The sequence below is a fragment of the Mobula birostris genome, chromosome 13 (genome assembly GCF_030028105.1).
Source record: "Mobula birostris isolate sMobBir1 chromosome 13, sMobBir1.hap1, whole genome shotgun sequence".
Classification (NCBI taxonomy): domain Eukaryota; kingdom Metazoa; phylum Chordata; class Chondrichthyes; order Myliobatiformes; family Myliobatidae; genus Mobula; species Mobula birostris.
The window spans coordinates 63,674,295-63,686,744 of record NC_092382.1 but is presented as its reverse complement, the minus strand read 5'-3'; the positions used below and the strand labels follow the sequence as shown (position 1 = coordinate 63,686,744).

At 44.5% G+C, this 12,450-nt stretch overlaps 1 protein-coding gene across 1 annotated transcript; it reads right to left on the bottom strand.

Moving 5' to 3' along the window:
• Window positions 1–6,326: 6,326 nt before the first annotated feature.
• On the bottom strand, window positions 6,327–8,047 carry LOC140207651 (peptidyl-prolyl cis-trans isomerase-like). Its single transcript, XM_072276204.1, has one exon. The coding sequence runs from the start codon at window positions 7,695–7,697 to the stop codon at window positions 7,194–7,196; it is 504 nt and encodes a 167-aa protein (XP_072132305.1). The 5' UTR covers window positions 7,698–8,047; the 3' UTR covers window positions 6,327–7,193.
• Between the last annotated feature and the right edge of the window lie 4,403 nt (window positions 8,048–12,450).

Genomic DNA, 12,450 nt, shown 5'->3' with positions numbered 1-12,450 from the left:
GATTCACTTGCTCATCTAATCTGAAGGTACATCAGCGAGTTCACACTGGGGGGAGGCCATTCACCTGCTCAGAGTGTGGGAAAGGATTCACTCAGTCATCCAGTCTACAAGCACACTGGTCTGTTCACACTGGGAAGCGGCCATTCACCTGCTCAGACTGTGGGAAGGGATAAACTCATTCATTTCAACTGAAGGTACATCAGCGAGTTCACACTGGGGAGAGGCCATTCACCGGCTCAGACTGTGGGAAGGGATTCACTCAGTCATCCCAACTGAAGGTACATCAGTGAATTCACACCGGAGAGAGGCCGTTCACCTGTTCAGACTGCGGGAAGGGATTCACTCGGTCATCCGACCTACTGCTACACAAGTCAGTTCACACTGGAGAGAGGCCATTCACCGGTTCAGACTGTGGGAAGGGATTCACTCACTCATCATCCCTCATGGCACACCAGCGAGTTCACATAGGGGAGCGGCCGTTCATCTGCTCGGTGTGTGGGAAGGGATTCACTCGGTAATCTCAACTGCAGAGACACCAGCGAGTTCACACTGGATAGAGGCCAATCGCCTGCTCAGACTTTGGGAAGTAAGCCATTAAACATAGAAACATAGAAAATAGGTGCAGGAGTAGGCCATTCGGCCCTTCGAGCCTGCACCGCCATTTATTATGATCATGGCTGATCATCCAACTCAGAACACAGCCCCAGCTTTCCCTCCATACCCCCTGACCCCCGTAGCCACAAGGGCCATATCTAACTCCCTCTTAAATATAGCCAATGAACTGGCCTCAACTGTTTACTGTGGCAGAGAATTCCACAGATTCACCACTCTCTGTGTGAAGAAGTTTTTCCTAATCTCGGTCCTAAAAGGCTTCCCCTCTATCCTCAAACTGTGACCCCTCGTTCTGGACTTTCCCAACATCGGGAACAATCTTCCTGCATCTAGCCTGTCCAATCCCTTTAGGATCTTATACGTTTCAATCAGATCCTCCCTCAATCTTCTAAATTCCAACAAGTGCAAGCCCAGTTCATCCAGTCTTTCTTCATATGAAAGTCCTGCCATCCCAGGAATCAATCTGGTGAACCTTCTGTGTACTCCCTCTATGGCAAGGATGTCTTTCCTCAGATTAGGGGACCAAAACTGCACACAATACTCCAGGTGTGGTCTCACCAAGCCCTTGTACAACTGCAGTAGTACCTCCCTGCTCCTGTACTCAAATCCTCTCGCTATAAATGCCAGCATACCATTCGCCTTTTTCACCGCCTGCTGTACCTGCATGCCCACTTTCAATGACTGGTGTATAATGACACCCAGGTCTCGTTGCACCTCCCCTTTTCCTAATCGGCCACCATTCAGATAATAATCTGTTTTCCTATTTTTGCCACCAAAGTGGATAACTTCACATTTATCCACATTAAATTGCATCTGCCATGAATTTGCCCACTCACCCAACCTATCCAAGTCACCCTGCATCCTCTTAGCATCCTCCTCACAGCTAACACTGCCACCCAGCTTCGTGTCATCCGCAAACTTGGAGATGCTGCATTTAATTCCCTCATCCAAGTCATTAATATATATTGTAAACAACTGGGGTCCCAGCACTGAGCCTTGCGGTACCCCACTAGTCACTGCCTGCCATTCTGAAAAGGTCCCGTTTATTGCCACTCTTTGCTTCCTGTCTGCTAACCAACTCTCCACCCACACCTATACCTTACCCCCAATACCATGTGCTTTAAGTTTGCACACTAATCTCCTGTGTGGGACCTTGTCAAAAGCCCTCTGAAAATCCAAATATACCACATCCACTGGTTCTCCCCTATCCACTCTACTAGTTACATCCTCAAAAAATTCTATGAGATTCGTCAGACATGAGTTTCCTTTCACAAATCCATGCTGACTTTGTCCGATCATTTCACCGCTTTCCAAATGTGCTGTTATCACATCCTTGATAACTGACTCCAGCAGTTTCCCCACCACCGACGTTAGGCTAACTGGTCTATAATTCTCCGGTTTCTCTCTCCCTCCTTTTTTAAAAAGTGGAGTTACATTAGCCACCCTCCAATCCTCAGGAAGTAGTCCAGAATCTAACGAGTTTTGAAAAATTATCACTAATGCATCCACTATTTCTTGGGCTACTTCCTTAAGCACCCTGGGATGCAGACCATCTGGCCCTGGGGATTTATCTGCCTTCAATCCCTTCAATTTACCTAACACCACTTCCCTACTAACATGTATTTCGCTCAGTTCCTCCATCTCACTGGACCCTCTGTCCCCTACTATTTCTGGAAGATTATTTATGTCCTCCTTAGTGAAGACAGAACCAAAGTAATTATTCAATTGGTCTGCCATGTCCTTGCTCCCCATAATCAATTCACCTGTTTCTGTCTGCAGGGGACCTACATTTGTTTTTACCAGTCTTTTCCTTTTTACATATCTATAAAAGCTTTTACAGTCCGTTTTTATGTTGCCTGCCAGTTTTCTCTCATAATCTTTTTTCCTCTTCCTAATTAAGCCCTTTGTCCTCCTCTGCTGAACTCTGAATTTCTCCCAGTCCTCAAGTGAGCCACTTTCTCTGGCTAATTTGTATGTTTCTTCTTTGGAATTGATACTATCCCTAATTTCCCTTGTCAGCCACGGGTGCACTACCTTCCTTGATTTATTCTTTTGCCAAACTGGGATGAACATTTGTTGCAGTTCATCCATGCAACCTTTAAATGCTTGCCATTGCATATCCACCGTCAATCCTTTGTGTCATTTGCCAGTCTATCTTAGCTAATTCACGTCTCATACCTTCAAAGTTACCCCTCTTTAAGTTCAGAACCTTTGTTTCTGAACTAACTATGTCAGTCTCCATCTTAATGAAGAATTCCACCATATTATGGTCACTCTTACCCAAGGGACCTCTCACGACAAGATTGCTAATTAACCCTTCCTCATTGCTCAAAACCCAGTCCAGAATAGCCTGCTCTCTAGTCGGTTCCTCGACATGTTGGTTCAAAAAACCATCCCGCATACATTCCAAGAAATCCTCTTCCTCAGCACCTTTACCAATTTGGTTCACCCAATCTACATGTAGATTGAAGTCACCCATAATAACTGCTGTTCCTTTATTGCACACATTTCTAATGTGTGTCAGAGGTAATTTTTTCACAAAGAGCATGGTAGGTGCATGGAATGCACTGCAGGATGAGAGGGTAGAGGTGCATACAATGCGATCTTTTAAGAGACTCTTAGATATATACATGGAGCTTAGAAAAATAAAGGACATTGCGGTAGGAAAATTCTAGGCAGCTTCTAGAGTAGGTTACGTGGCAGGCAGAGTATAGTGGGACAAAGAGCCTGTAATGTGCTGTAGATTTCTATTTTCTCTGTTCTATTTGTTATACCATGGATGTCTGCTTGGTAAATGTTCTTAAGCCGTGAAGCAAATGTTGTTAAAAGTTTTCCTTTTTGCAGTATTTTTCTATTGTCATTGTTTTTTGGTATTCCAGATAGCTGGGTGTCAAGAGTCCTGATGAAGGGTCTTGGCCAAAACGTTGTTTCTCATCCATAGATGCTGCCTGACTTGCTGAGCTCCTCCAGCACTTTGTGTGTATTGCTCCAGACATCCAGCATCTACAATATCTCGTGTCCCAGATACTGGTATGTTTATCGAAAGGACACGCAGGCAGGGAAAGAGGGTGCTGTGGCTCTGTTGGGAAAAAATAAAATCAAATCATTAGAAAGAGGTGACATACGGTTGGATGATGTTGAGTCATTGTGGGTAGAACTAAGGAACAGCAATGGTGAAAAGACCCTGATGGGAGTTTTCTGAAGATTCTCAAACAGTAGATTCCCACCTCCCCCTCACCTGGACCCACCTCTCACTCCCCAGCTCTTGCCCCATCCCCACCCCTCACCTCTTTTCTCGGACTATTTCCCGTCCACTCTCAGTCCAGAGGGAGGGTCTCGGCCCGAAATGTTGACGGTCCATTTCCCTCCACAGATGCTGCCCGACCCACTGAGTTCCTCCGGCAGTTTGTTCTTTGGTCTGTATAACCCGTGTTAGTGTGGGGAGCGGGATTTTACACCATATTCCCGGTACAATCTCAACAAAACACAAATAATTGTCACTTTGCCCGGACCATTGGCCCCGCTTGCAGGGCAACAGTCTGCCGGTGTTTGCCCCCCAATGTGGTGAATCGCCACCACCGTGGGCTCAGACATTTCCACAGATGAGCCCCTCCTGTCCCCACCGGGACAAACATCCTGTCCGCCCCCTCTCTCACCGTCTTCATCCTCTCCCTCCCCGGGGAACCGGCATCAAACCGACGGGCCGAGCGGTCTCCTCCTACCTCTCAGCGATACATCAGACTCCGGCCGCAGGAGACGCTTCACAAACGCCTCAACTTCCCTCGGAGGGAAATGGAAATAAATCAGAAAGCGGACATTTACTTTCGGCTTTCTTCCGCTTTAACGGGCAGTTCGCTCCTGCAGCAGAAGTCGGGGTAACGCCCTCTCGGCTGGTCCGCCTCCACTATTGGGTGTAACAGTGATTGACATCGCTTCGCACCAATGGGAATAGCGCAGCTCTGCAATCAATTCAATTCCTCTGTTGACTGTTCGGGTGGTGGGCGTGCCTCGCGCTCAGTAGCTCAGCCGTTAAACCGAAAAAGCTCGAGCACAGCAGCGCGTGTGTGACGTAAGGCACCGTGCTCGTGACAGGAGATGCAGATACGGGGAGACCATGGGTGACGTCAGGCGCGTGCAGGAGGGGCTGCTGTGTGACGTAACGTGAGGGGAGAGCTTCAGTTTTAAAACACCTTTTGTTGGGTCCGATCTGGAACAACAAAATTAAATTCGGGTTTCATCGGGAGCGGATCCGGTGTTGTGAGATGTGTCCGGCTGTGCCGTCTTGTTGGTGGAGTGGGCAGCGGGGTGTTTGTCTCCGGGCTCTCCTCAGCTCCGGTTTTCACTTTGCGACCGAGCCCGGGCCGTGGATCAATTCCTTGTGGTTCTGCAGGGGGTTTGGGGCGAAGGGACAGTCTGTCTGTCTGTCTGTCTGTCTGTGTGGGTCGGGGTTATGAGTGGGTCCCGGGACACATTAACTTGTAAACACCGGACCATCTGGTGAATTGGATCAGACAGCTTCGCTCGCCTGTCCTTTCAGGAAACAACACTTCTCTCTTCATATTAATGACTGTCTAAACTTGCTGTGAACAAGATTCTGTGTTACAAGATTGTGAGTTACAGAGTCTAGGACAGCTGTCACCGTCATGGGCTGCGAGTGCAGACAGGGATTGGGGTCACTGAGCTGTGCATCAGAGAAGGACACGGGTTTGTACAGCCTCCTGTGGGGTAGAAATGTCCACACGGTGAATTCGGATCTGCTGGCACATCGGGAGTCTGAAAGGGAAAGGGAATAGGGAAGGGGCTGAGCAGAGAGTTTTAACAGGGGTGGAGGGGTACAGGAGCTGTCTGATAGATCGTTTTTAATTGTTTTTTATAATCTCACAGATGGTGACTGAGGAAGGAGCTCGTTGACGGAGGATATCCGGAGGCGAGCAGCTCAGATACGGAATCAGGAATTGAATTGCATTGACTTTATTTCTTACATCCATGAGGAGTAAAAATCTTTACGTTACGTCTCCATCTAAATGTGCAACGTGTAATCATAGTAATTTATAATAAATAAAACAGACAATGTAATATAGAGGACACTCAGATCAGCGTGAGTTAATCAGTCTGACGGCCTGGTGGAAGAAGCTGTCCCGGAGCCTGTTGGTCATGGCTTTTATGTTGCGGTACCGCTTCCCGGATGGTATCAGGAGAATGACAGTGTTGTGATTTTCTGTGTCACGGGTACAGACAGTCGTCTCAAGTGAGGAGTTTGTGTGGAGATGCAGCTTCTCTGGAGGTGGAGGAAAGAGGACACACCAACAGGTGGAACCAGCTGTGGGAAGACATGGTTTGTCAGGTCTGATGATGAGCTGAATGTACCATAACCTTCAGACTGAATCAGAAAACCATTCTGAGGTTATTTGACATGTCAGAAGCAGGGGAGATGTGATCACATGTGCAGAGGGCAGGGGTTGTGTCTCCATGAGACCCTCAGTGAGATGGTTCAAGTTACAATGTGCAGGGCTGAAAGCACAGTGTTTGGGGCCGGATTTAATCACTGATTCTGACACAGTGAGAGGGTTAGTTTTGCTGTAAGGAGGAAACATTAATGGAGAAAGAGACAGGAACTTCATCAATTCTACACGGGTCCCATTTATCAGCACTTGGCTCTTAGCCGACTGTATCTCAGCAGTTTCTTTCTTTTTTTCTTTTCAAATCTTTTTATTATTATTATATTATTCAAAAATAACACGAGTACATCAAATTAAGCAACACAATGTCTAGAGGAAAAAAACATTATTTTAAAGATTGAAAAATGTTGCTGATAATTAAAAAAAAAACTACTAAGCAGAAAATCTGGGATAAAACCCCATTAGGTGTTCAACCCGGAGCCATACGTCATACAAAAAGCCTCTAAAAATAAACATCAAACCGCCAGCAAGAAAAAAAATATATACCAAAAATTTACAATTAGATCATGGAGGAAATCTATCAATTAACTCAAATGATAATAACGAGCAAATGAACCCCATCTTTTCTCAAAATCAAATAAAGGTTCAAAGGTTCGACTTCTAATTTTCTCCAAACTAAGACAGAGCATCACTTGAGAGAACCATTGCGACAAAGTGGGAGCTGATGTATCCTTCCACTTCAACAAAATGACCCTCCTAGCTATCAATGTAACAAATGCAATAACATGATGGTCAGACATAGAGATATCACGGATATTTTGAGGAATTATTCCAAAAAGTACAGTTAATTTGCTAAATTGTAAATTAATTTTAAGTGCTTTAGAAATTGTCGAAAAAACTGACATCCAGTACTGTTCCTGTATAGAACAAGACCAAAATATGTTGTCATCGTCCGGTCCATAAAGACGGTATTCCGGTTCACGGTCCGGTCCATCGACCCCTGATCCAGGTTTTCCTGTCTACACTGGACATCTGGTAGATCATCAAGTTTCGGGCCGACCAAAGAGCGTCTTTCACCGAGCTGATCTGCCAGCAGCACCGGACGTTTTTTTTTGTGTTTTTTTTTTGGAGTTCCAAACAATCACACTTTATTTAAACAGTACAATTCCAAATTCAAATACTTTAGGTCAACTGCCCACACTCAGTGATTTTAACCGTGGCTTTTGGTGTTCCATTCATGGTGCCACATCTCTCCATCTTCTTTACCACATCCAATCCTTCTACCACAGATCCAAACACAACATGTTTCCCATCCAACCAGCTGCTCCTTGTGATGCATATGAAGAACTGTGAACCATTTGTATTTGGTCCAGCATTGGCCATGGACAGGATGCCTGGCCCCGTGTGCTTCAGCTGAAAATTCTCATCTTTAAACTTCTCCCCATAGATGGACTTGCCTCCAGTGCCGTCATGTTTTGTGAAGTCGCCACCCTGGCACATGAAGCCAGGAATGATTCTGTGGAACGTTGAGCCTTTGTAACCGAAACCCTTCTCGCCTGTGCATAATGCACGGAAGTTTTCTGCAGTCTTTGGGACAATATCTGGTCTTAGCTCCATCACTAGGCGACCCTGGGGTTTATCCTGAATAGAGATGTCCATAAAAACCTTGGGGTTTTTGCCGGCCATGGTTCTGCAGTTTCCGAGGTCGGAGAAAAACGCAAGCGGTAAGCTGTACACTGCCTTTGTCACTGTGCGACGATGCAGCCAAAAAGCGGAGAAGCGATACCCACAACTGTCCGGACCCTTTCGGATCCTGCTAGTCTTCCCTCTATTAAGTTAGACCGACTGTCTACAGGACACCGATTTATCCTACTTCTCTCCAACGTTTGAAGTAGGTTTGGTGTAATTTCTCTCAATCTTGGACAGAAGTTGTCTTTTTCTCCCTCGTCGCGAAAGCTCTTTTGGAATATAGCTGATCGTGTAAAATAGCTGATATTTCACCAACCAAATGAGAGAGGCGGACCTGGTTTGTATGAATACTCCTCCTCTCAGCTGATAGTCCTGTCGAACTGTTCCGCCCGCCCTCTCTAGCGTCTGATGTTAGTGCAAGCACTCATTTAAGGAGGTATTTCTTAACTTACAGCAAAAGTCTGGAGGAAGAAACGCCCCACGAGAAGGGTGCACCATCTGTGGAGAATTCCCAAGGAAGTTAGGATGCTATATCTTTGAAATAATATACGTTGTAATGAGGATTAATTAATTGATGGTAGTCAAGAGGACTGGGAAAGTTTAAAACTACAAGGTATGCCACAAAAATTGTAAAGAATGTGGGACACATGAGTAAATTATTAAAAATATTGATGGGGTTTTTACAGAAATACAAGCAAAAAGCCAAAAGTAATGTTGGTTTTTGAGGCTGATTGTAAAATTGGGAATGAGAAGGTACAGATTCTAAATAATGAAAATAATAACAGATTGCAAAGGTCTGTAGGGAGAGAGATTTTTTTTATTTTTATCAGTGAAAAAGTACAGGACAAATTTGTAACTTTACAAATGAGTGGCATCAGAGATAGTGGATGCATTGGTTGTAATCTGAGGAGACCGGATGTATGTTCTCAAATTTGTTGAAAATATAAAGATAAGTGGCTTATCAGGTGATGCAGAGTACACAAGAGCCTGCAACGTGATGAGCACAGGTTAAGTGGATGAGCAGGAGAGTGGCCTTTGAAATATAATATAGAACAAAATATGAAGTTGCCTGCCTGCTCTGGAAAGAAGAAAGACAAACCTGATTGTTAAATAGAGAGGTGTTTAGAGAATGTTGCAGTGCAAACTCAATCTCTAGCACACAAAAAGGGTGTGTAGGTTAAACAAATATGCAGAAAGGCCAATGGAATGTTGGCCTTTATTGTAAGGGTTATGGAATACAAGGGTAAGGATATTTTGTAGCAACTTTATTGGGAGCTCCTGAGACAACACCTGGCGTTCTGTGTACAGTTTAGATCTCGTCTTTAATAAAGGACATACTTGAATCAGGGGATTCACATATGGGGGCGAGGGGTGAGCGTGTAGGGAACAATGAGAAGTGATCTTACTGAAGCAAGATTCTGAGGGTGTTGTCAGACAAGATGCTGAGACGATGTTTCTCCAAGTGAGGATATCGAGAAAATGGGATATAGTTTGAGTAATTGGTTTCCCATTGATCAGGAGATGAAGACGAATTTCTTCTGCAGGTTGTGATCCTTTGGAATTCTCCACGTTAAGAGTTATGGTAGAGCCATAGAATATACAATATATTGTAGGCATATGAACTACATGGAAATCTACAGGTGCAGAGAGAGAGTTGGAAAGTGGTGTAGAGGCCAAAACCAGATCAATAATGATCTTATTGCATGGGGAAGCAGGGATGAATAGCCATTTGGCTCATGCTCTGTTTCTGATGCATTTAACTCAATGGATCATTCAGAAGTTTTGCAATGTACACAACTGTTTTGTATTTGATCATAGGGTACAATCGGCACGTTGGAGAATCCATCTACTTGGGCACCTGAGTGAAATGAGGCCTGGGATTTGAGATTAAATTTAAGCATGATGTAAAATGACATAATTTCAGACAATATTAATGATTTGCGAACTGATCCCAAGTTCAGCCTTTGATTAATGTGATCTGCCTTCCCACAGAGCCTGACGTGGGGATGCCCGAGGCAGATGCTGATGGGTTTTTCCAGCAGCTGATAGCAGGAGTGGTAAGTGCTCCACATCATTTATCCCTTTGTTTTAAGTGAGTGTTTATGACGTGCAGCAGCAGTTTTCTCTATTTCGACGTACATTACTGAGCATGATCATAGATGGATTGACCTGCCCATGTTTGCTCTCGAAGAGCTTTGTCTGCCAGAATTGAACTAGCACTATAACCAGCAGTAAGGAGGTTAACAGTGCTTTGTCTCAATTTTCAAATGAGATCAATTTTGGAGCTCACCATAGTTCCCTTTGACAGTAAAATGCTGTTCATGGATGGGTGACCTCCCAAAGCATCTTCAGAAGTTTCATCATTCTTCCAGGCCAGCCTTCATACCCAACTTTCATATCGGCACTGGAAGTCTAGTGTGCACCCAGATTAAGTCACAAAATATTCTCTGAACCGATTGTCCAGCAATTGTATCTGACTTATTAGTGTCACTAATTCTGCCAGAAATCTGTTCCATTTCTACGATTGATATTTTGTGGGCTTGGAGAATTAGAAAAAGATGTAAATTCAGAATACCTGATTTATATTTGTCTTTGCCTACTTTCAGGAATATCTTCACAGCAATGGAATTACACACAGGGACATCAAGCCAGAGACTCTGTTACTTGATGACCAAGGTATAAGGATGCAAATCTCTTCACTTTTATTGTGTAATAGAACAAAAATTGGGTATCGTTATGCCTTATTCACAGCATTTGAGACATTTTGACAATAGGTGCAGGAGTAGGCCATTCGGCCCTTCGAGCCAGCACCGCCATTCACTGTGATCATGGCTGATCATCCACGATCAGTACCCAGTTCCTGCCTTATCCCCATACCCTTTGATTCCACCATCTTTAAGAGCTCTATCCATCTCTTTCTTGAAAGCATCCAGAGACTTGGCCTCCACAGCCTTCTGGGGCAGAGCATTCCATACATCCACCACTCTCTGGGTGGAAAAATTTTTCCTCAACTCTGTTCTAATTCTTAAACTGTGGCCTCTGGTTCTGGACTCACCCATCAGCGGGAACATGCTTCCTGCCTGCAGCGTGTCCAATCCCTTAATAATCTTATATGTTTCAATAAGATCCCCTCTCAGCCTTCTAAATTCCAGAGTATGCAAACCCAGCCGCTCCAATCTTTCAACATATGACAGTCCCGCCATCCAGGGAATTAACCTTGTGAAACTACGCTGCACTCCCTCAATAGCAAGAATGTCCTTCCTCAAATTGGAGACCAAAACTGCACACAGTACTCCAGGTGTGGTCTCACCAGGGCCCTGTAGAGCTGCAGAAGGACCTCTTTGCTCTTATACTCAATTCCCCTTGTTATGAAGGCCAGCATGCTATTAGCTTTTGTCAGTACCTGCTGTACTTGCGTGCTTGCTCTCAGTGACTGATGTACAACAACACCAAGATCTCGTTGTGTTTCCCCTTTTCCTAACTTGACTCCATTTAGATAATAATCTGCCTTCCTTTTCTTACCACTAAAGTGTTTAACCTCACATTTATCCACATTAAGCTGCATCTGCCCTATCACCCAGCCTGTCCAAGTCACCCTGCATTCTCATAACATCCTCCTCACATTTCACACTGCCACCCAGCTTTGTGTCATCGGCAAATTTGCTAATGTTACTTTTAATTCCCTCATCTAAATCATTAATATATATTGTAAACAGCTGCGGTCCCAGCACTGAACCCTGCGGTACCCCACTGGTCACCGCCTGCCATTCCGAAAGGGACCCGTTAATCGCTACTTTGTTTTCTGTCAGCCAGCCAATTTTCAATTCATGTCAGTACTCTGCCCCCAATACCATGTGCCCTAATTTTGCCCACTAATCTCCTGTGTGGGACTTCATCAAAGGCTTTCTGAAAGTCCAGGTACACTACATCCACTGGCTCTCCCTTGTCCATTTTCATAGTTACATCCTCAAAAAATTCCAGAAGATTAGTCAAGCACGATTTCCCCTTTGTAAATCCATGCTGACTCGGACCAACCTGTTACTACTATCCAGATGTGTTGTAATTTCATCTTTTATAGTTGACTCCAGCATCTTTTCCACCACCGAAATCAGACTAACCGGTCTATAGTTTCCTGTTTTCTCTCTTCCTCCCTTCTTGAAGAGCGGGACAACATTAGCCACCCTCCAATCCACAGGAACTGATCCTGAATCTATAGAACATTGGAAAATGATTACCAATGCTTCCACGATTTCTAAAGCCACCTCCTTAAGTACCCTGGGATGCAGACCATCAGGTCCTGGGGACTTATCAGCTTTCAGACCCAACAGCCTGTCCAACATCATTTCTTGCCTAATATAAATTTCCTTCAATTCATCCATTACCCTAGTTCTTTTGGCCACTATTACATCTGGGAGATTGTTTGTGTCTTCCCTAGTGAAGACAGATCCAAAGTACCTGTTCAACTCATCTGCCATTCCCTTGTTCCCCATAATAAATTCACCCGCTTCTGTCTTCAAGGGCCCAATTTTGGTCTTAACTATTTTTTTTTCCTTTTCACATACCTAAGAAGCTTTTTACTATCCTCCTTTATATTCTTGGCTAGTTTACCTTCATACCTCATTTTTTTCCTCCACATATTGCCTTTTTATTTACCTTCTGTTGCTCTTTAAACGTTTCCCAATCCTCCGGCCTCCCACTCGTCTTTGCTATGTTATACTTCTCTTTTATTTTTAGAACTATACTCAAGCCC